Source organism: Centruroides vittatus, unplaced genomic scaffold, assembly GCF_030686945.1.
Source record: "Centruroides vittatus isolate TY-2023 unplaced genomic scaffold, ASM3068694v2 scaffold_386, whole genome shotgun sequence".
In the NCBI taxonomy this organism is placed as follows: domain Eukaryota; kingdom Metazoa; phylum Arthropoda; class Arachnida; order Scorpiones; family Buthidae; genus Centruroides; species Centruroides vittatus.
Window position 1 is genome coordinate 1,114,352 of NW_027122706.1, and position 23,966 is coordinate 1,138,317.

At 27.1% G+C, this 23,966-nt stretch overlaps 1 protein-coding gene across 1 annotated transcript in view; it reads right to left on the minus strand.

Moving 5' to 3' along the window:
* LOC136988743 (structural maintenance of chromosomes protein 3-like) overlaps positions 1-23,966 on the minus strand; it is an 82,471-nt gene that overhangs the window by 13,492 nt on the left and 45,013 nt on the right. Inside the window, 9 exon segments of the mRNA XM_067286707.1 lie at positions 26-100; positions 2,062-2,253; positions 5,537-5,618; positions 7,125-7,194; positions 10,762-10,911; positions 11,850-12,000; positions 13,780-13,921; positions 19,882-20,045; positions 22,325-22,424. Coding sequence (XP_067142808.1) covers positions 26-100; positions 2,062-2,253; positions 5,537-5,618; positions 7,125-7,194; positions 10,762-10,911; positions 11,850-12,000; positions 13,780-13,921; positions 19,882-20,045; positions 22,325-22,424 — 1,126 coding nt within the window.

Here is a 23,966-nt window from a genome sequence, read left to right on the forward strand (position 1 = left end):
AATTAAGAAAAAATATTATGCTTACTGCTTCCAATTCTTCTTTTCTCCTGTATAAGTTGTTATTTAATAGATTTTCTAATTTATTTTTTTCAGCTTCCAGCTTAAAATAACAAATTAATTAATTCTTGTATCAATTTACATAAGTATTTATTCTAAAATTAATAAAATTTAAAAAATTTATTTCTTGAACCAATACAGAATTTTCTGTAGAGTTCAGTTAGTATATTAATTGATAAAATATTAAAAAATATATTCTGAATCAAATGTTATAAATTTTCATTCTTTTCTAGATTTAAAATGATTAAAAATAGTTAATAATGTCAAAAATATAACAGCAAAAAAAAGTATTTATAATCCTGTAACTTTCCAAACAAAGATTTCAATGATAATTATCAAGCTGCAGCAATGTGTTATAAGATATTTAAATTATACTAGAACAAAAATATAACTTTATTATGGAATGGTCAAGTCATTGTCATAACTTGCAAATTTATCAATATAATAATTTCCTGAATACTATTCAGTATGAAAAAAAATATAATGCTACTTCACAGCTACTCTGTACGAATAAAATACTTGGGTAAAAGTGTTACAATTTTAAGCTTTCATAGGAAAAAAAAAAAAAAAAAAAAAGGAAAGAAATGGCAACATCAAGAATTATTGAATCATCATGAAATTTTTGAACATGTGGAATATTACCTATGTGGTAAGTAGGAGCAAAGCCCCTAGTAAAAAATATTTTACTTGTATTTCTCTATTATATCTATTTTAGATTTCAAATATAGTAAATTCATAGGTCTTAAAACTTAAAATTAAAAAATATACAACTGGCCATCAAAGTTAAGCACAGATCACAAAAACAACATTTTCAAAACCACTTAAATTTATAAAACTTTTGTAGGGTTTTACATACATAGTTTAGGTGGTACACTGCATAGCATACATTTGGGGGGAAAAAAATAAGTGACCTGTTAACAGAAAAAAATAAAAAATGAATGCAAGTAACAATAAATGGGAATACAAAAAAAGAGGTTTGAATACAAATGTTGAGGTCAATATGGAATGTAATCTCTAGCATTAATGCAACCTTGACAGCATCAAATCATTCCTTCAATAATAAATTGCAAAAACTGAGAAGGCAGCAATAGCCATTCACGCAAAAGAGCTTTTTGTGATCTGTGCTTAACTTTTGATAAGCAGTGTATATATTATAATTTCATTATGCAGACATTAAGAGGGCCTTTTTACATGCTCATCACGAATTCAGCTAAGTCCACAATAAGGTCCAATATATCATAGTCAATTCACTATGAAAACTTCTAAGTTACTCCAAACTCAATCACTGGTTATCCAACTGTCATTACAATATAGTTATGAGAAAGATGATTTCTCATTAGTTACAATCATAACTAATCAAAAATCAGAAATTCAATCATTTTTGATAATCCTGCACCACTCAATCCCATAGTTGCCAAATTAACAAACTTACTATAATTGAAAACTAGAAAACTATTCAAATATGCAATACAAGAATAAAATTTTTAAAATCATTATTTTAAGTCAAAGACCACTTGTATATGCTCAGAACTTTTTCTTTCATAGTGACAAACAAAAATTTTAAGCTACTATGCAATAATGCTTTTTGCAATTTTTCTTTTGTTAACAAAATTATTTAAGAGATTTATTTTTTTTTTCCCATTTTACTGTTTAAACTATAGCTTTATGCATTATAAAAAACTAAAAATTCTGTACCTTAATATTATGTTTTTCTGTCTTTAATTCCATCATACATGTTAATTGTTTAACATTTGTTCAGAAAATTATTTTATAAGCTAATAAGAATTTTAAAATGTTAAATATTCTCTGAAAAATTAAAACCTATTGATTAATATGTCTTTAAGTACTACTATTCATCTGGATAATTGATTCTAAAACATATGAAATTTTAACTTTAATACAGAACACACATTTGCTGGAAATATGAGTGAGTATAATTTTGGGTTAAAAATTAAAAATAAATATTTTTTTAGTTAGAATTTATAAACTACAAAATTATCTTACTCTCATTCTTTCGCTAAATGCTTCTTTGTTTTCTTGTGTAAGTCTTCTAATATCATCATTTAATCTATCAACCTCTTGCTGATCAGCAACAGATAGTTGTGTCAATAATTCTTGTTGTAATTCATTGCGAAGGGACTGTTCAGTTGATTCCATTGATTTAAGACTGGAATCAAGACTTGCCAAACTTCTTTCCTATTTTAGAAATTATTATATTCATTATTTAACATATAAAATAATAGAAATATTTGAATATATATATATATATATATAAACTTATTCTATAAAATGTGATAAAACAATATATTAACAAATGACAGCCTGTCATGAAACACCTGTCATCAATCCAAAAAAGGTATCTCCAGTTCAGTGATCTTAACAATAAGTTAAAGAATAGTCACTAAACTGTGTTGTTGCTGCTAGAAAATTAAAATATAATGATTGGAATTGATTCTGTTGGAAAAGATGCTAGGAATCAAGTAAAACATGTTAATGTATAACTATGAAAATCGAATAGAGCGGCAAGAGATTGTGAAGTCTCACCTGTCAAGGAGTTTAAAAGAGACAATGGATCAAGTGAGTTGAAACTATTTAGTGCAAGAGTGAATGAGGTCTAATGAGTTAGCATTACCAATGTGATTGTTAGGCAGTATAAATTCTAAGAGTTTTTGTAAACGATTTGATTTTGAGTTATTCTTGTAAGGTTTTTGTGAAGAATTAATATTAATTTATTTAAGTTCCTTAATTGTTGGGACAATTTTGTAAATACTAGTTTTGGTTTTTGGTTGTGATTTTGATTTTGATTTAGACTAATTATAAAAACTCTGAACTATAAGCTGTTGGATTTTTGTGTTAAGTAGAATTGACTTGTATTTTTTAAATCTAGTTCATACTTATTAATTTGTAAATAGTTGTTTTTCATAGATATCAATAAATACTTTTTTATTTGTTTTTCTTTTTATAAATCATTTCCAGACAAGAGTGTTTGCTATTTTCCCTTACCTACACCAAATAAAAATAAATCATATTTCTGCTTTATGACATTTCTAAAATGAGAACAAAATGAAATATGGATGCTAACAGAAGTTCGTTTGAGGTAATATAGCTAAGTCCAGACTTCAGCAATCGTCAAACCGTCAATTTTTTGTTTATGTAATACTGTTCGTTAATCTTGCAGTGTGTTACAACACTTGTATAAGCATTTTACCAATTACAGGTAATCCTCACTTTACGACCTATCTGCTTAATGACCACTCGCACTTACGACCAATTGAGTTTCAACCTGCAATTTGGAGAATCCCCTTTCTCAGTTTGAATGTTGGTCAGTGGTGAATGGTGACATGCACATTAAGCGTACTATAATAGGCTAATAGCGTACTATAATAGTCTTTTTATGAATAAATTTGAAGTTTGTTGCATAACTTTTATAATTTTACAATGATCCTACATTCCCAGTGCAAGCTCCTCGCTTATCGACAAATTCACTTAACAACGTAGTCGTCAGAACAGAACTCGGTCGTAAAGTAAGGAGTACTTGTACATGTATAAAGCTTTTCAAATGTGATAAAAATCATAACACTGTAAGTGGAAATAGTTTTATAGTTACTTTATTAATTAAAATAAACCTTTTAAAGACTATTAAATTTAATGCTCTATAAATTTTCATATTCCTTACTTTCTACTCTAAGTTTATAATACTTTTGTTTATCAATGTTTAAGATATTTAAAGACCTCTATACACAAATACACTATTTATAATAATATGAGCATAATGGAAATTACTTATAGAAGAGCATGCTTTTAAATCTAAGATAGATATAAAAATTTTCCACTTTGAATAGAACAAAAAATTTATTAAAATTGTTTTTTTGCAATAAGTAAATCTGTTTCTTCAAAAACATTTATTTTATATAATCTTTTTTTAAATTTATGAAAAATAAAATTACTAAAACATTTTTAAGCTCAAATCTTCAGGAAATTAAAACAATTTAATGTTTACTTGTGCTATTGTTAAAGTAAATTTTATTAATGTAAGAAACAAAGCTTGAATAATAATAATAAATTTGGTTTAATTATTCTATTATTATTATTAGGTTACATTTTGGCTAATTAAAGGAACAAATGCTACATAATTTAGACTAAAGTTAGTCAATTAAGTCACCAATTTAAGATGGCAATTTAATTGCATAATTTTATTCCAAATAGCATAGGCTACATTTTGGTTAATTAAATATATGAATTCTAATAATAAATTGGCTTGATTGTCACCATTTTTATAAATTTAATAATCAATCTTAGTTTTATGACAAGCCTTCTTGTTTGAAAACTATACTAAATATTCTAAAGTATTTTGATTACAATTAACTCAAAAAGTCTAGAAATATATATCCAATTCCAGTAAATTTGAATGAGACTGTCAGTGACTTGTTATACAAGATATGTAATATTTCCTGGAACTGAATATATGACAGAAGTTCATTAATCTGGAATTGTCTGATGATGATCTGGCATGCTCATATTATTGAAATGGATATTTGTTTGGATATGTGGTGTACTAAAGGCCCTGAACAGTAATGTGTTCATTAACATTTTTTGCAAGTTTTTGAATTAATCTTAACACAGTCTGTACTGTATTGTTTTCAGACTGATTAAAGAGCATGAGTCATGAAATCAGAAGCAAACAGCAGCATGTGCTGGTAGAAAAATGTAAGCAATATCTACAACATTCAGATTGCAAAAATACAAAAATATAAGATATACTCAAAGTTAATCTGGTATTTTTGATAATCCTGCACCACTCAATCCCATAGTTGCCAAATTAACAAACTTACTATAATTGAAAGTGACCTTTGAGAGAAAATAATGTAGCACCATTCTTTGGTAAATATTAAGCAGCCTTTATGGAAAAAATTCCAATTGATATAATTGTTACAATTATATTTTACAAAATAGTATACAATTATAGTTACAATTGTTCTTTTCCAAGCCTCTGTTATAAAATTATCTTGATTTATTTGCACTATCAAAAGTATGTAGAAATTATCTTTAGTATCATGTTTACAGAAATTTCTTAATTGTCTGTTTTTAATTTGATAGAATGTCTCTTAGGATAATAACAATTCCATAAATATTATCTATATTATTTATATCATAGATTTTTTTAATGTTTCCTTAATTATTTTGATTGTTAAAAAGATTAAGACAAAATTTTTCAGTAGTTTCCATTTTCCTTCATATAGTTCATACTGAGACAAATACTTTAAATAATCAATCTGGGAATCTTGAATATTTGTTCATCACTCTGCAAAATTTTTTAAATATGACTTATACTCTGTATACTCTTCCTTTTTAAAATAAAAAAATATCTTATAATTATTTATTTACTTTTTGCAATTATAATATACAGTATACTGCAAAATATAATAAAAACAAACAGTTCCATAAATTATAATAAAAAATCAAAATAAGAGCAAATTACCTTTGGTTGACGAGATCTTTCCAGTGCTGTCAACTCTTCCTTCATTAATCTTATGTCAGCCTTTAATTTATCAAACACATCTCTGAAATATATTAAAAATGTAAAGTTTCAGCAAATAATGAATTAAAAACATTTCTAGTACTGATTAAAAAAAGCAACGTTTATATACATAAGTTTTTATAAAAATTCATTTGAATATTTGGATTTATCATGCAACCTAATATGTAAATCCAATTCTTATAAGGTTTGTTTTTCATTGAAAAACATTATTTAAAATAATAAAAAATATAAGTTAACTGTGGATTCAGCAAGTAAGATGAAGAAATGAAAAGCATAACAATCACTAGTTTTTGTAGACTTCAAAAAAAATTAATAACCTTGGTTTAAAACCATGAAAATAATTTCAAAGCATTCAAAAAACAAAAATTAAAGTTTCAAATGATTTATCAATTTATAAATATTGTTTGCAACTGTTGTAAATCTTTATTGTTTTTATTATATTAACAACAGAAAACAAATTCTAATGTAAGAAAGAAACTTGAAAAGGTTAAAGGAGTCATTTATTTGGACTAACTAATCTCAAAAAGTGCTTATGCTTTTGAGATGAATAACATTTTTAATGTAAATGGCCAACATTATCTAGTTTTTATTTTTAAAAACTGTTTGAATTTGTAAAGTAATAAAACAACAGAAAATAAAACATCTAAACTATCTGTGCATACTATTTAATCATCTAAAAGTGTTAAAACACAACATGAAACATCTGTCCTGCCTATGATACAGCCCTAAGCCACATCTTGGAGAAAAGCTTAACCTGGTGTTTTCAGGGGCAGTCCATAATTATAGGGAAAAAATAAGTCATACTCAAGGATCTAGTTTGTTTCCTTTTCTTCTATTAATGACCAGAAGTTTGGCAGTGGCAATGGTTTGGCTCTTTAGTAGTTCTAAGTGGCAAATATCTTGTATTTATCAGAACCAGAAGCAGTTTTCTTTTCCATAAAAATCTGTTCTACTAGAGAAGTAGATAATTTCTCTCATTTCAGATCATCTTTATGCTCAGAGACACTAGTCGTGTGTGTGTGTGCACACTGTTTTCTGCTTATGTAGTACTTTGTCCTGTCATGTTTTGATTGGAATGAAACAGATACTATTTTTGTTTTTAATCATGTCATATTTCATTGGCTGTATTTATAGTCACTACTTTCAAACCACTTATTAAGTTTATAGTTTAATGGTTATTTATTCAAATTATTAAAAGTAAATTATTGTAAGTTACAAAATTAACCAATTAGTTAGTTTTGATATCTAGAAACAATTGATAATTTTAATTATAATATTCTATTAATATTTAAATTATCTTGTCTGTTTTCATTTTCATATCATTAAAATTTGAACAGAAGCTATGAGATTAACTCATAACTTCTGTTCAAATTTTTAGATAAGATGCATTAAGCATCTTATCTAAAAATCAAGTCATATGATAGAAACAAGTCAAATATTTTTGCATACTTTTTAATCAATGCATTATTAGAGAAACAAAGTAAAATTTTAGAAATAATTTAAATTATTCATGAGAAAAACTACTTACTTATTTTTGCTGTTTTTTGTTTCTGCTTTCTGCATATCACTGACTACTTGATTGATTTGGCTTTCAGTAGGTAATCAATAAAGTTAAAGTTATATGAACAATAGGATAAAAATATAATACATTCATTGCTATAACTGTACACATATAAAAGTAAAATTGTAACTACCATATCTTGTTATAATTACTTATATTTAACAAATTTCTGTTAAAAATAAACGTTTTCATATCAAAATTTAACATATCAAAATTTCTATTTTATTATTATTAAATTTTTTATTCCAAATAAATAAATACTAAGACATAACATGCATTAATCAAAAGATTACAATAGATTATAACATTAAATAGAAAAACTCATGATATCTATCAGTATTTGTGCATTAAATATTTTTTTCTACATTTTTACTACTATTTTTTACTACATTTTTTTTACTACATTACTACACTACATTTTTACTACAGATTTACATAATTAAAATATATTGTATCATATGTGTAAACAGGTACATAGCAGGTGTACAGGTATAATTAACAGGTGTAGTTAACCCAAAAGGAATAAATAAACAATAATAGTATCAAATACAGTAAGACTCCGCTTAATGTGGGGGATATGTTCCTAGACGACAAAGTGCTAAATGAAACAGCATTAAACGAGGTCATTTTAACACAGAGTAAATAGGGAAAGGGGAGCACATGATAAAAAATAAACAGATTTTACTTTAATTTTAAGTTATTTTTATATTAATTTGCATAATAATATATGTTAAATAACACACAAACATATGCATACAGAAATGTAAAGGTCATTTTTTGTAACGCAGGTCCTGGCTCTTCTGAAATTCTTGTTTTTTGCAATAAAGCCATCTAGTTTCATATGTTGCTTTTTATCTTTCCTTAAGCAAATGTCGGTAGCAAAAGATCACATTGAAAATGCCTCATCTTGATTTTGCACTCATTTCAAAAGCTAGATCATTTGCTACAATTTAATGAACGATTTTGGTTATAATTATCAAACTTTTACTAAGGAATTCTGTAGAGAAATTTTTTGGGCTCTTCATTATCAGAATCTCTATTTTCCAGTTCCACATGAATTCCATGTTCTGCCAGTTCTTGAAGATTGTCGTTGTTGGTAAGGCTCTCACCAGAAATGTAACTCCTCAATATCCTGCTTGTCTACATCTCCTAGCACTGTTGTATCAATTAAGTTGACAACCTAACAATACAGCAATAGGCTCTTCTTGTTGAGAATTCTTGGATACCTTTAACCATAACTTCTTCCACACTCTGTTCATGCATTTATCAGTTAATTCTTGCCAAGCCAAGTCGATATTGCCTAAGGCATCCATGATGTTATATTTTTTCCGAAATTGCATCAAACAAACATAGATTTAAGGAAAGTACAGAGCTATGATGAATTGCCACCTTTTGCTGATTGGTTTATGTTTGAGAATAATCATATTACACGAATCAATGAAATGCAGCGATAATTTGAATCAGCATCAATTTTGAGCCTTTTTTTTAAGGCTTCGAGCAGACTGCATTATATTGAATCACTGTTAATCAAGGCAACGTTAAGTGAGGTCTTACTGTATGTATATAATAATTTAAATATTTTATATACTTTTTACATGTAAAATAGTAAATAAAATAAATAAATAGTCTATAATCACAGTTTCAAATTACCTGTATTATATCAATACATTTTACCTTCTTTTGTCAATAATTTAAAATTTTAAATATTGAAGTCATTATATCAGCATCAATTATTATATGGTTGTTTATTCAATCTCTCTCCAATTTATATATGTTTTAGTGTAATATTGTAAAGCAAGTAAATTGCAATTACTGATAATCTACAGATATTGTATATATATAAAAAAGCTTTTAATAAATAATGGTCTCTCATTTTCTTTTCATTAAATCAGCTTTCAAATTATAATTAAAAATTTTTTGTTATCTAAAACATAATATACTAACTGTTTCATTACAGTTTCAAACAATAATACAAGGCATAATCACAAAAGGCATTAGAATCAACAAGAATCTTTGTTATGATGGACAGGCACTGTCAACTTCTGCTACACACTGTTCAAGTTTTGTATTGATTTGTCCATTATCATTTGAGTAACAGTTAATTAATAACTGCATGATTTTTGCAGTTTTTGGTGTTAGAATGTGTAACATTAAAGAACAAAGAACTTGCATTAAATTTAGCTGAAACTTGGAAAAAGAAATGCAGAAAAATTTTAAATGCCGTAAACAGCCTTTGGAATGTCTTGTTCAAAGGTATATAAAGTAATATAACAGATTTAAAAATGACTATCCATTGCTTAAAGATGGTTAACAGCTACCATAGACAAAAGTATAGACAACATTGTTGCTGCTACTCTCTATTATTCCAATTCATGCAACTTCAACTGGCATGAACAAAACAAGATGTTCAAGATCTCCAATAGTTTTTGTATAGTGATTCAACAATAATTTCTAGTTGGGCAATGATGTCTTCTTTACTTTTGTCTATAATGATTGATAAGGTTTTCCTTGGCCTCAAATTATCCTTCAAGAGAAGTAAATTCAGTCACAGCTCTAAATCCCTTTTCAAAATTATAAGAAATGGCAATAATTCTTTGGTTAGGACTTCAAGAAGAATTTTTCATCAGAAAATACATTTTTGTGGTAGGGAAAAAAAAAACATCGACTGAATACAAAAAACTGTTTCAAAAAGAAGTGTCATAAGCATTTATCAATTCCATATTTTGAATGAATAAAAAATATACATACAGTATTAAAATGGTATTTGTAGAAAAATGTAAAAAATCAGTAGTAACTAATAAAATCATCTTTTCATAAATTAAAAAGAATGTGATAATTATTTTAAAAAAGCACTTAAATAATCAAAGTTGATCATTCTGAATATCATTGAATGCAAACTCACATATCTAGAGATGTATATTGATTCAGAGTGAAATGTCTTAAAAAAAAAAAAAAAAAAAGGGTATTGTATTTTTGTGATGATTAAAAATTATTTATAATGTGAGAAGGTTTATAGCCAGAAATCTCTAAGTTTAGGTTTTCCACATAGTTGATAGCTTGCAAAACTTAGCATAGGAAGATAGGCTACTGCAAAAATGTAATAGCCCACAATCATAGCAACACATCAGTGTGCAGAGCTGCCATATCAATACACTAGCTCCTTGCATGTCATATGCAAAGCAATAATATATATGACAATGTTAAAAAAAGACTGAACAAGACTAAGTATTAAATTTTGTTTTTTTTTTACTTCATGCCTCTTTATGTAGCCTAGTATTTGATTATGATGCATCTGTTTTTCTGTTTCATCCACTGGTCAAGTGCTTGTAACATTCAATTACAGTGTTTAAAATTAAACTTCAGTGGAGTGGCAGCAGGGGTAAGCAAAGAGTGAGGGATGGAAGAGCATTAGTGTGGGAAATGCCATCCCATGCTGCTGTGTGTGGCTACATCACTAGTGACATAAATAAATTATCTTGAATTACTTTTCATATTTCATAATAAATGAAGAATTTGACTCACACTTTAAAAGTTAAACCAATTACACTAGCAAACCTTAACTAAATAAAAATTTAATATCACATTAAAATTTAAAAAAGGATATAACTTAATGTTTCTCTATGTTGATTCAACTGCCTTTCTTGATCTGTAATTTCTTTCATTAACTGCATATGAACTTTGTGTAAATCCAAACGAGATCGTCGAGTATCAAAATAGCCTCCTGTTAAAGCACCTTTATGTGAAACTTGATCACCTAAAAAAAGAAAAAGAAAGAAAATATGTATGCATAGAAAGTGATTATGAAATAGTGGGACAAATTTCAGGGGATAATTCCTCATACGAAAATAAAGGGAAAAAAGGCATATAAACATATATCTGGAAATGAGAAGTTTTTGATTAACCAAACTTCTTATGACAAGTGTTAGGTGTAAGACAGATTTTATTATATAATTCTCTTATTAATGCTCTTACATAACTCTTGATAAAAGGGAGCTGAACCCTTGTAAAATTAACATTTTTTAAAATTATGCCATTATCAAAGCAAAGCAGTGATATGGGATGCACTGATGTGTCTGACTGTACAGGAAATGCCTTACCTTCAATTTACAAGTCATTCGGTTTTTTCTTATCCAGCTCAGTCACTCACCACATACGGTAGAATCACAATTATCTGGCTTAATTAAAAAATATGCAGCTTTTAAAGATCCATAGCTATAAAACTTTTGCACTAATTTCTGAATAATTAACTCAGTCTTACTATTACATATTTTTTAAATTCCCTTCAGTAAACATATCAGATACTGTCAATATCAGAAATTTTATGTAAAACTGACAAACATTTTTCAATAGTGATGATATTGATATATTGCTCAATAAAAAATATCTTTTTGCAAAAAATAATATAATTTTCAATTTCAGTGTAATTTATAAACTGAAAAATAGCCTTCATCCATAAAAACATTAAAATACTGAAAACAGATTATGCTTGATTACAAAAAGTTTAGTATGTACTGTACAATATTAATTCTGTTTAATTGTGAGTTGAAAGTAAGTAAGTAAGCTTAATTATTTTATAATAAAAATAAAATTAATTAATATATTATTGCAGTTATAAAACTTAGTACAACAACATAATCTATTATTATATTAAAATTTTTAAATATTTAGAAGAAATTATAAAGAAAAGCTTACCATCCAATGTAATGCAATCCAAATTAGAAGTTCGTGCAATCTGTGTAGCAACTTCCAGGTTGCGACATATTAATGTTTTTCCAAATATATATTTCATTGCTCTTTCAAATCTACTATCAAAAGTTAATTTACTTATCATTGGAATTGCATCCTACAAAAAAAAAGAAGGAAAAAAAAAAGATTATTAAATAATCACCACAATAATATAGTAGCTTTTATATTTTTAACAATATTATTACCAAACTAAAACTTGTTCTTAGCTTTAATAAATGGATAATATTATCTACTTATTAAAGACACAGTGTGCGAGTAAAATAAAAAACATTTCTGGTAAAAGTACATATTGTTTATTGTGTCTATTTAATTAATTATTTTCTTTATTATAACATTAAAAATATTCCCTACCTCATTTAACATTGATGTTAAATAAGGAAGGGGATATTTTTTTAAAAAAAACTTATTATAACAATAAATCTTTCTACAATAAAATTTTTTCTTGTTCCACTAAATATTGCTATTGAGGGATTTAACTACATTCCAAAAATTTAAAAGTTATCATCAAAATTTAAGAAGAAGAAATGAGCAAAATAAATGATAAAATATATACAAATATGACAACATACAAGACAATGACATATAGAGTATGGTAAAATACAATATGCATTTTATTATACTCAGTATGTACATTATCTATCATCTAATAATATAAGCCATTGATCACATGTTTGTATATCTGTAATCTGTAATGAAATGCCTAGAACAGCCACTAGGGACATCCCTAACTATTATTTAAATTAACAATAAATTTAGTATATTATTATTTTTTATTTGTAATAGGAATTTATTATTTATACCACGGAATGACACCATTACTGCTAGAACACCCACTAGGGGGCATCCCAGGCTACTAGTATAAATATAAATCATTCTCTTAACAGAAGTTACTTTGAAAAACACAAGTTTTTAATAACTTTCTTATTAATGGTATGTATTGTTATAATGATTTCTGTCAAAAAAATATACTATATATCATACATACATGTATAATCATTAACCTGAAATCACATGCCTTTACATTTTAATACACACATGTTTAACAGAGCAATTACAAGCTGATTTTCACACACAACTATACTAAATTTGCTATCCTTTGAATTTGACAATCCTGAAAAATCTTACAATGTGTCTTCCCTGCATGTGCCAAATTTCAACATCATATATTGTTTAGTTTATGACTATTGCTTTGTTTACAGAACAGTGTCCAAGTTCTCATAGCCTTTCAAACTTTGTGATAGCATAGATTAATATGAAAACAGCCTTCTTGTCATTTATTTCCTGCAGAAGTTGAAGTGTTTCTGAGAAGGACCAGAAATTGATTTTTCTATATTTTTCAGGCATGAAATAAAGCTGCAAAAACATTTAAATTATTGAAAGTCAGAGCACTCCAGGCTATCTCACATGCTAGATAAGCATTCAAGTTTGTACAACTTGCAGATGGCACATAGCTACCAAACATCCATGATATCATGACCACTTCTTGCAGCAATCATGTAAGGCCTCCATGATGTCAGGTCACCAAAAATGACAGAACAGAAAATCACCTTATGCATGTGATTGTGTGACAGCAAAGAAAAATTGTTTGCAATTGCATGAGTAGGCAGCAATTTTCCACAGCATTTTTGAGATCTATGGTAAGTGGAAAATTTTTTTACACAGATGAATAGCATGTAGTATGTAGTACGAGGATAACGTGAAAGCACAGCTAAGAAAGTCAATTTGGTGGAAAAAAAACCCCATGAAAATCTAGTGGACAGGAATTCACTGTTACTACATGTGATAACAGGTTAATCATAATTTTAAAAATTCTTTTTTTAAGTTCAATGAACAGAATATTTAATGTATAAAAATAAAAATCAATTAAAATACGTACATTTGTATTAGGATATTGAACATCTTTATACATTAAGCGATTTAAAGGCATGAATGTAATTTCACCTGGTAGCTGCTGTCGATTCATTTCTTGAAGAATTTTAGTTCCAGTTCTATCATTTTCCACAATATGATAAAATAGCCTAATAAAATATTAACTTATAAATGAAATCTTATATTCTTATTAATTACATTTTAATCAGTAAAATTTCTGTAAAAGATTACTTTATGTATTGATAATAGTACAATATCATCTTCTGTATCTATGTAACTTAATAGTGTAAATCATTGAGTGTCTAACAGCAAAAATTTCAATTTCCTTACACTATACATCCCTGACAAAAAAAAAAACCTTAAACAGCACATTATTTTAATCAATCTCTAGCTTAACTTTCAATAATGTCAAACATTTTGTACAGTTAAAATTATTTTGATTTTTTGCTTTAAACCATTCACACTTCCTTGAGAACTTGTTCTCAATACTTTTTAAATTTTACCTATGTTTTCTATAGGGGAAAAGTCAGGACTGCTTGATAACCATTTTAATGTTCAACCAGCCAAGCCTTGATGGTTTTAGCAATATGGCAACTTTCACTATCCTGCTGGAAAATAAAATGTCCTTGACATTATTTTTCTAATGATGGTAATAAGTTTTCCTTGAGGATTTGTTAGTATTTTGCTGTATTTACAAATCCCTTGATAAAATGCAAATTTCCCACATCTTTGGCTGATATGCAACCCTACACCATAACACTTGCTGGGAATATTACAATAGTCTATAGACAGTCACAATGGAATGCCTTCTCTTGCTTTCGAATGACTTCTATTCTATTGCCTTTGTTGCAGACTTCAAACTTTGCCTCATCACTAAATATAACCTGCTTCCACTGTTGTGTCCAGCATTAGTCCATTTCAATCAGTTTTTTATTTGTGGTTTTGTGAGAAGTGATTTGCCTTTGTCTAAGAAAATAAATCACATGTCACAATTGTAAAAATAATATTTTCTTACCTGATAGAAGTTATAGCCAAGTTTGTGTAGATGAATACATGTTTCTTTTGTAACTTCCTCTTCCTTCCCAGTAACTTTACTCCATTTGTTCACTAATTCACAGTGATGCCCCTCAATTTTTTAAGATTATTTCACAAAGGTTGCTTATGATCAGTCTTTGTTATAGTTGCTGGCTTTCCAGTTGATTTTTCCAGATGAATTTTATCAGTTTCCTGATATTTTGAAACAATATCCCATACTGTGGAATTACCAATTTTTTTAAATTCCTTTGTAATTTTTCTCAAGGATTTATCTTGTCTATGGAGGATGATAATTACTTCATGTACATTAACACTTACAGCCTTACCAGGTGCCATTTTCATTAAACAAATACACTTCAATAATATTGACACAGAAAATTATGCAAATATTCTGTCAGCTAATTTACATATTTAAGAACAGATCATTTAATGTACTGTCTGAGGTATTATCTGTGAGAATTGGCACTATCCAAGATTTTTTTTGTCACTGATGCTTTTTTCAACTGCTCATAACTTTTTTAATGTATTATCAACATAAAATTTTTTTATGTAAAATCTTATAATTATTTTATATTAGTAAACTTTTATTATAAGTGTACAAAATATTTGATGTTTTTGAAGGATAAGCTAGAGATTGATTAAAATAACATGCTGTCCAAGGTTTTTTTTTTTTGTCGGGGTTGTAAAACTAACCAGATGTTCATGTATTTTTTCATTAAGTACTATAGATGCATTAAAATTGTTTAATAATTTTCATATTATAAAGATTTTCTCTATAATCATCAGATATTTTTGACATTATCACTAATTTTTGTGAATAAAATTTTCAGTTTTTTTGTTTAATTTTATTTTGTCTCATTCATTCCTTTTTCCAATATGAAGATTACAATACTTTACAAACTGTAATACACAGTGTCCTATATAAAACTGGTCCCACACATTGAATAAATATTGTAATTCCAAAATATCAGAGAAATTTATGATGATTTGATAAATATTAGTACAAGACAAAAGTAGTAATCATCAATTTTTTACATGTAACTCTAGAACTGAAAGTTTGTAAACTATTAAAAAAATCTATATCTATCCAACTTCTTATTTTTTCAATGAAATTTCTACCTTAATCATAGAAAAATGTATTGATTAATGCATTTTTTTCCATCACAGGACTTCAAGCTTCAGGAAAGGTTCATGAGGCCACTGATTAGTTAACATAAAAACTTCCTTAGCTTTTATTGATAATTCATTAAAAGATTTCTACTTACAAATGAAAATTTTTAAAATGAAGTAAAATTAAGTCTAGCAATGGTCTCTCTTCACCTGTTCAAATCAGCTTTTCATTTCCAACTATTCATTTTTCTTCATTTATGCAGGCAGAATACAACTATCATGCTTACCATTTAAAGGCAAAATTTCATTTGCATTACATAAAATTTAAAATACTCATGACTTACTTAAAACACAACTTTCATATAATTTAAAGGGCATCCTACATATTGTGATAGTTAAATTGAAATAATGCTTTATAATGCTTTTAAATTGAAATATGCTTCAGCTTTTAAAAAGGACCATGTACAAACCTTATAGGAATGGAATCCTGGTAGATTTGACTGAATTTTTCATATTTTGTAGTTACAGTGGTCCTGACCAGAACTCTCTGTAGGCACAAAGTCAAAAATGGACAGTTTTTGAATTATCAAGCATCCAACATGAAAAAACAGTGTAATTCATACACATGTTGTAAAACCCTAAATTTTTTTGTTTCAAAATATAAAATGATTTGTCAAACAGAGTTCCTTTTTTGAATGTTGCTTTGCATAGTAATGCTTTTGCAAGAAAGGTACCATATGCCAAATAGAGGAATGTGCTGTATTTACTAGTGTGGTATGAATCCAAATGGCATGAGAATCAAACTCACATGAATGAATGATTTCTCTACAACAAAAACCAGATGAGGTACCAAACATCAATAACATCTGAAAACATGTTATATTTTGAAACAAAAATGATTTAAGGCTTCACAACACACTTGTGAATTGCACTATTTTTTCTGATGCCCAATGACTCAAAACCTATCCATTTTTTGACTTTGTGACTACAGAAACTTTTGAACAGAGAGACTAGCTAAAAAACAGTAGAGATTCAGTCAAATTCACTGGAATCCATTTCCCATAAGAGATCCTTTAAATGAACTTAAAATTTAATTTCTCAATTCCACTAACCCAGATTTCATAGACACATATAGATAGTAAATATTGTATTAAACATCTTTAGATAGTTTTATGTAAGAACCAAGATTTACTGATTGATATTATTTCACCAGGCTACATTCATATGTTTAAAAATTCCCTAGGTTTTCCCAAAAAATATACAGTCGACCATACTTGGGGTGTCAACATATACCGCATAAGTTGACACCCCAAGGGGAAGTGGAAACGTGTCGAGTTATCTGATGTGACGACTAAAGCGAAGTTGAAAAAAAACCCACAAAACTACAATTAATAAAATACAGTAGTGCGTTATACAGTACTATAGGCTTAAAATACATTGTGTCCTCCATTTACAATTACTCTGTAGATGAAAAACTGAAAATTCATTTAGTGTTGTTTGTTTTGAGCACTTAACTTTCTCGACTTTCTTTTCCAACGATCACAAATGCCTTTAAAACATCATCTTCGCAATTGTCAATCACTGGCAAGTAAAGTCTAAGGATTCTTAATGCCTCTAGTGTGAGAAAATGCAAAATTGGATTCTGGTGTGACATTGATGTAGATTGTATATTTTCTTTTTGTTTATCTGTCATTATTTTATACATAAAAATACATAAAATGTTGAAGCATTTTTATTAATATGTATGTATGTATGTATGTATGTATGTATGTATGTATGTATATATATATATATATATATAAATCGACTCCCCCTCCTGAAAAAAATGAGTTTGTCGACCACACGTGTAGAGTGAATTCATTTTTTCAGGAGGGGTGACGACTTATCAGTGTGGGACAGGAAAAGTATGTCGACTTATCCAGTGGTGACGAGTTAAACGGTGTTGAGTAAACCGGAGTTTTTCAACATTAATGCCTATGTAAGTCGGCCAGGACCACAGAAAACTGACTACTTAACCGATGGTGTCAAGTTATCTGGGTGTCAACTTATGTGGACTTGACTGTATATAAATACAGTCTTGATACTTCAAGTTGATTGGGAATGAGAGAACCTCAAACTATTAAAAACTTGAAGTATAAGGAATATATAATGATACATCCATTATATTATATTAAAATATCAACTTTAGTAATAATAATGATAACAATAATAATATACTGTGTTTAAAATACATGATGGCCTGCACAATACAGGGTAAGTAATAATCATATTTGAAAATATCTGGCAACCGTATCATTTCACAACATAATAAACTGAAAGATGTTAAACCTTTTGGTGTACTTGCAATTTCACCATATGGTGTCCCATCATATACTTAATTTGGATTACCCAAATATGTAATTTTTACACATTCTAGTTGAATACATGTACTTTGGCTGAAGGGTAGTAGTGCCTTGAACAATGAAGATTCTACTGTACATACTGTATAAAAGAATATCTTCATAATTTGTTCTTCTTTCATATCTCAGGAGCACAACAAAGACACGTAGTGAAGTTGATCTTTATTACGAGACTCTTTTCTATCTAAATATGTGAAACTAGTTGAAATCATCCTTCTAGTGGTAGCACAATGTAAAAATATAAGACTGATAAATATCCAGGACAAATATACAATTAAAACTTCACTAGGTTAGAAGAAACACTCCAAAAATATAAAAAAGTGTCTTCATAATTTTGTCCTTCTGAGACTCTTCTTCACCTTAACATATTTTATCAATTCATATCTTTATTCTAATCATTTTATTCAAATAAACATGCTTATCATTTAGTATTTTATTTATGAACTGAAAAAATAAAAAAAACAAGAAAATGAAAGAGTTCTGTATCTTTTAATAATTGGATCAGATAATTTCAATTTTATAACTAACTCTTACTATTTACTGTTGTAAATATTTTAAAATTAAACTTTATTGTAGTGGATGGAATCGCCCAGGTGAGAGATTCCCACTCTAAGATAATGGAAACTTTCGTTATTCAAAATCATAGCCGTTACGGAAGAACCGTTGGGAAAGCCGTTGTGGTTTGAATCGACGATTGATGATTGGCTGTTGGAGAATGGCCGTTGGCCGGACTTTATGAAGACATCAAAGCTGATTGGTGGAGAATTTGAACGTCGGCTACTATATAAGTAGCAGTTTTCGGCAGGAAAGGGATCTCTTTGGGACCTTGCTGAAACCTGCTGTAAGTGGACTCCCGTTGGACTATCACAAACTTTTTCCTGACTCAGAGGTGTTGCGAGTATTAAGTCTGTTAGCGGAGGTCGTAAGGTGTCCTTCCAACGAACTTGTACGGAACATAGGCGTAACTTAGATTAGTGTATTGTGGATACCTAGTTGTAAACGTTATTTTGTATGTTTGTTTCGTTAATATAAACATTGTGTTTTGTCAACCCGACTGGTTATTTTGAACATTACTTTTATCATCTTTGCAAGCAACAAACACTGTTATAATTTAGAATACTTCTCCATCTCTGCTTTTACACTTTGGATAACTTTCTTTTTTATTTAACATCAAGTTGCATAGTTAATATAAATTGTATTATTTTCAATTTAACAAAAGTGCTATTTATGCATTTTTATTTTTTTCAAAAACTAACTATAAAACAGATATTCAGTAATAGAATTCATGTAGCAAGGCAATAATGTCAAAAATATTTAGTTGCATAGAAAATGTTTCTCTCTCTATATGTCATCATCACATCCAACCAAATATTGTGTGTGCAAATATAAATTTTCTATTTTATAACTTCTTCTTTTGCTGTTACATTTATGAATATATGAGTTTTAATACTGAAATAAAGTTTACAAAGATACTAGCAAAATGATTAAGAAATGAAATTAGAAAAGTGAATCACTATTAATAACAGATTTTATAAATAAATTATTCTATTTTAAAAGTAACTTACTTGTTTCCAGATGTAACTTCTACAGCTGTATATATTGTTTTATCACAGTCGAAATTTTCAATCAACATTCCATAATAATTATTAGCTATCTGTTCAAATGTCCCCCCTCTTTCTCGAAATGTCTGAAGTACTTTCTTAACACTATCTCTTCCATTCAATGTTGCCTAAAAAAACATAATAAAATTTGTTTAATTAAAATATATTTTCTGTTCAGAAATTTTTAAATGTAGGAAAATTCAAATACTACATAAGCATAACTTTCCTTCATTTTAATTCTTCCATCTCATATTTAAATAATCATATGCATTATGTTAATCTTTAAATTATGCAAGATTGTGTTTGTCTCCTTTTCTGTACTTAGTACCAAAATCTAATACGATAAATTTAAATACAATAGATTATGTAATGTTACTAATAATATACCTTGTGTTTGAACTTACGATTACAATATATTGCATTAATTGCATACAATTTATACATTTTACATGTAGAAAAATAGTAATTTATATACTGTAATAATAATTTTCATTCAACAAATGATTAAATACAAAATAATGAAACAAAATTCACAAATTTACATCAGATATAAATTGTTGATAAAAGTTTCAAAGCTTCTTTGTTTCTTATTAAAATTGTTTTGTTTCCTTTTCCTTTCTAATTAGAATATGTCTCCAAATACATTGTCCTATCATATTTTCTGAAACTTAGATATGACATTATAAATGTTAACATTTTTTGCTTCTAACATTATGTTATAAATGTTAATATTCATCACAATATCTATATATTTAAAAGCAAACAACGTCACTTAGTTCACACATTTCCCATTAATCAAATCAGGTCTTAAATTAAACCTCATGATCTATGTGCATAAAAACTATAAAAATTTAAATATATTTTGACTTTATTGAATTATTAATGATTTTAGCAGTTCTTGGTCAGTCATGTAATTAGGAGTCCTGTCATAAAGTCTATTATTACAACTTTTTGCACTGTATAATAATTTGTATCTTAAATTAATAATTTTGACATGTATATTTCATAAAAAAATATAAATCTTTAAGTATATTTTTAAAAACTTTTACAATTTGACACATGATTATCTGTTATCAAATACTTCATTTTGACAGTATTATTCATAAGCAAGATACCAAAAACGTTGAATTTATTACACATCTTTCATATTATCTGTTTACAGCATAGAATCAAGTACCACAGTTGGATTTCAAAATAACATTATATGATATTTTCTACATATCATTTGATTATTTTAGCAATTTTAGATTTTGTTTAAATATGCTTAAATTAAATTAAATAACAAAAATTTATTAATACTAGGTAGCCAGTTAATTAAAATTTAAAATAATAATGAACACTGTGCTTTACACTGAAACAAACTAAAACTAAAATCAAAATTAATTAATTAATTGAAATCAAATCAACTGAAACATAATATTTTGGAAAGTGTGGATAAAGTACTTGTTCTTGGTCTTGATTGATTTGGTTATATTTCATCCAGAAAGTCAGAGTTGAATCTTCTCTATTTATAACACTTCTTTGTAGTGTTAGTTTTGGTTGGCAGTGATTTTGCTTTTAATATATATATATACAGTCAAACCTGTTTTATGCGGTGGATAGGGACCGCATTAAAAAAAAAATCGCACGAAACTTCACGAGTGGCTATAAAAAATAGCTTTCGCGACACAATTAAATAAATATATTTTTTTTTATGCGGTCAATAGGGACCGCATAAAATAGTCTCACATAGAAAATAACTCAAAACCATACAAAATAGAATTTATTGACAACAGATGTCAGCACTTGACTGCATCGTCTCGTCTATCGTCTGTTTTACATATTTTTGTCCAGGTGGTGTTTTGTTGACTTGAAAAATAAATTATTTCATTTTTCGCATATTTGTGCAATAATATTACTATAATAAGTTCATTTATGCTATAGTAAGTTTATTTAGCTATAATAAGTCAACATGAGACATGACAAATCGCACGAGACTAGTCGCCAACTACACCGCACAAATAAAAAATCACATAAAAAAAAATCGCACAAAAAAAGACCGCATAAAAACAGGTTTGACTGTATATAATAATTAATTCGTTTCCAACTCCCAAAATAAAAATGCCAAAACTGCCTATAAACGTAATACATTACTTTTATAGGCATTTTTGGCATAATATACAGCTAAAAGGATAATAAAAAATCGGAAAAAAAAGGTTTTATTTTGGGAGTCAGAAACAAATTAATCCATCTTATATTGTTTCTTAAGAGAAGATGTTTCAGTTTGAGAACAAATCGATTTTTGAACAATTTTTAGGAACAAATTAAGTTCAAAACCAGAAGTTTCACTGTATTATTCTTTTGACCAAGAAATCACTGGTTTAAAAAAATCCATAAATAAATAAAGAATAAAATTTCTTTATAATACCTTTCCTGTCATTGATCTTAGGGCTTGGTCTTTTTTTGATAATTCTTCTTTTAACATTGCCAAATTTTGTTGCATTGCATTTTCTTGTCTCCATAATTCACTAAAATATAAATTTATTTGTATTAATACTTGAGGAAGTTATTAAATCGATAATCAAGTATTTCAGAAAAAAATTCAATTGATTTGAACACAATATGAATTTAGAGGATTTACAGATTTCCAAACTACACCAAAATTCAGCTTAAAATGACCCCACACTGAAACTACTAGTAATGTTACTTTTAAGCCAATTAGAAATAAATTATAAACAAATCTGACATTAGGTATAAATGATTCATTATCTCACCTTTTTGAGTGTAAAAAATTTTACATTTTTCTTTATATATACTATACTTATATTTGTCCGATTTTTACATGTCTAAAACATGTTTATGATAATTCCAAAAAATACGAAAAACATTAAAAATCAATTTATACATAATAAATATTTAATCTTTTATTGCTTTATATGTTATAAACCAGTGCTACTCAATCTGTGGCCTGTGGCCCATAAACAGTTTATTGGGCACAACAAGATTTCATTTGGGCACAACAAGATACAGTCTTTTAAAAACGTTATTTTATAACTTTCATTTTTATTTATTATTTAAACACTTAATAGATAAATTGGCAATAAAAATTGGCTTGAGAAATTACTTGAAAATGGTCCACAAACCTATTTTTTCAAAATAATTATTGAATTTCGTTATTGTATTTATCTTACTAATTCACTCTAAACATTAAAATCAAAACAAAATACATTTAAACCTTTGTTCTCTCCATTTTATAACTATTTTTATTTCATTACACAAAAATACTCATCTGCATATTTTTTTTATTTAATAATTTTGCAAATAATTCTGGATCTCTAATAATTTCATTTAATAGGTTTTTTTAATTAAAACTGTTTATAAATATTTTTACAGTTTAAAATTAATTTAAAACAATGTTGTTATTTAATTTTTTGGTAAAATATCTGAATCTGTCTTATTTTCCTATTGGACATTTGTATTATAAAGCTTGACATGGATAACCAAAGGTTAATCAGATATACTGTATTTCTAATGGAAATTCTAAAAACTAATTTAATAATTTAATATTTTATTTCTTAAGTTAACATATTTTTATTATTAAATAAAGAATATGTTACATTATTATACTACAAATAAAAATTTTACAATACAATAAATTGCAACAGAAACATAAAATATATATTTTTTCCAAAACTAATTGTTTCTTAAAATTTATAGATTTCTATGATAACTTAATAAAATAACCAATGATTTATAATCAAAGCTACTTTTCAGTCAGAATGTGCCACTATGATTTACAGGCATATATAGCATAAGAAGTATTGATATCTGATACACAGTACAAGCAATTTCTCAGTAAAAACAATTCTATATGTTCAGTTGCCATAAATGAATACCAGCAATATTTTTTTTTAATAGAAAAATAGCATTGTTTATAAGATATAAAGCAATACTACAAAATAAAAATGTTCTCATAATAAAGACATCAAAGTTTAATATTTTTATTTTATAAATTTTATTAATTATTCTTTAAAAAAAAAATAATATATATATATATATAAGAATTTTTT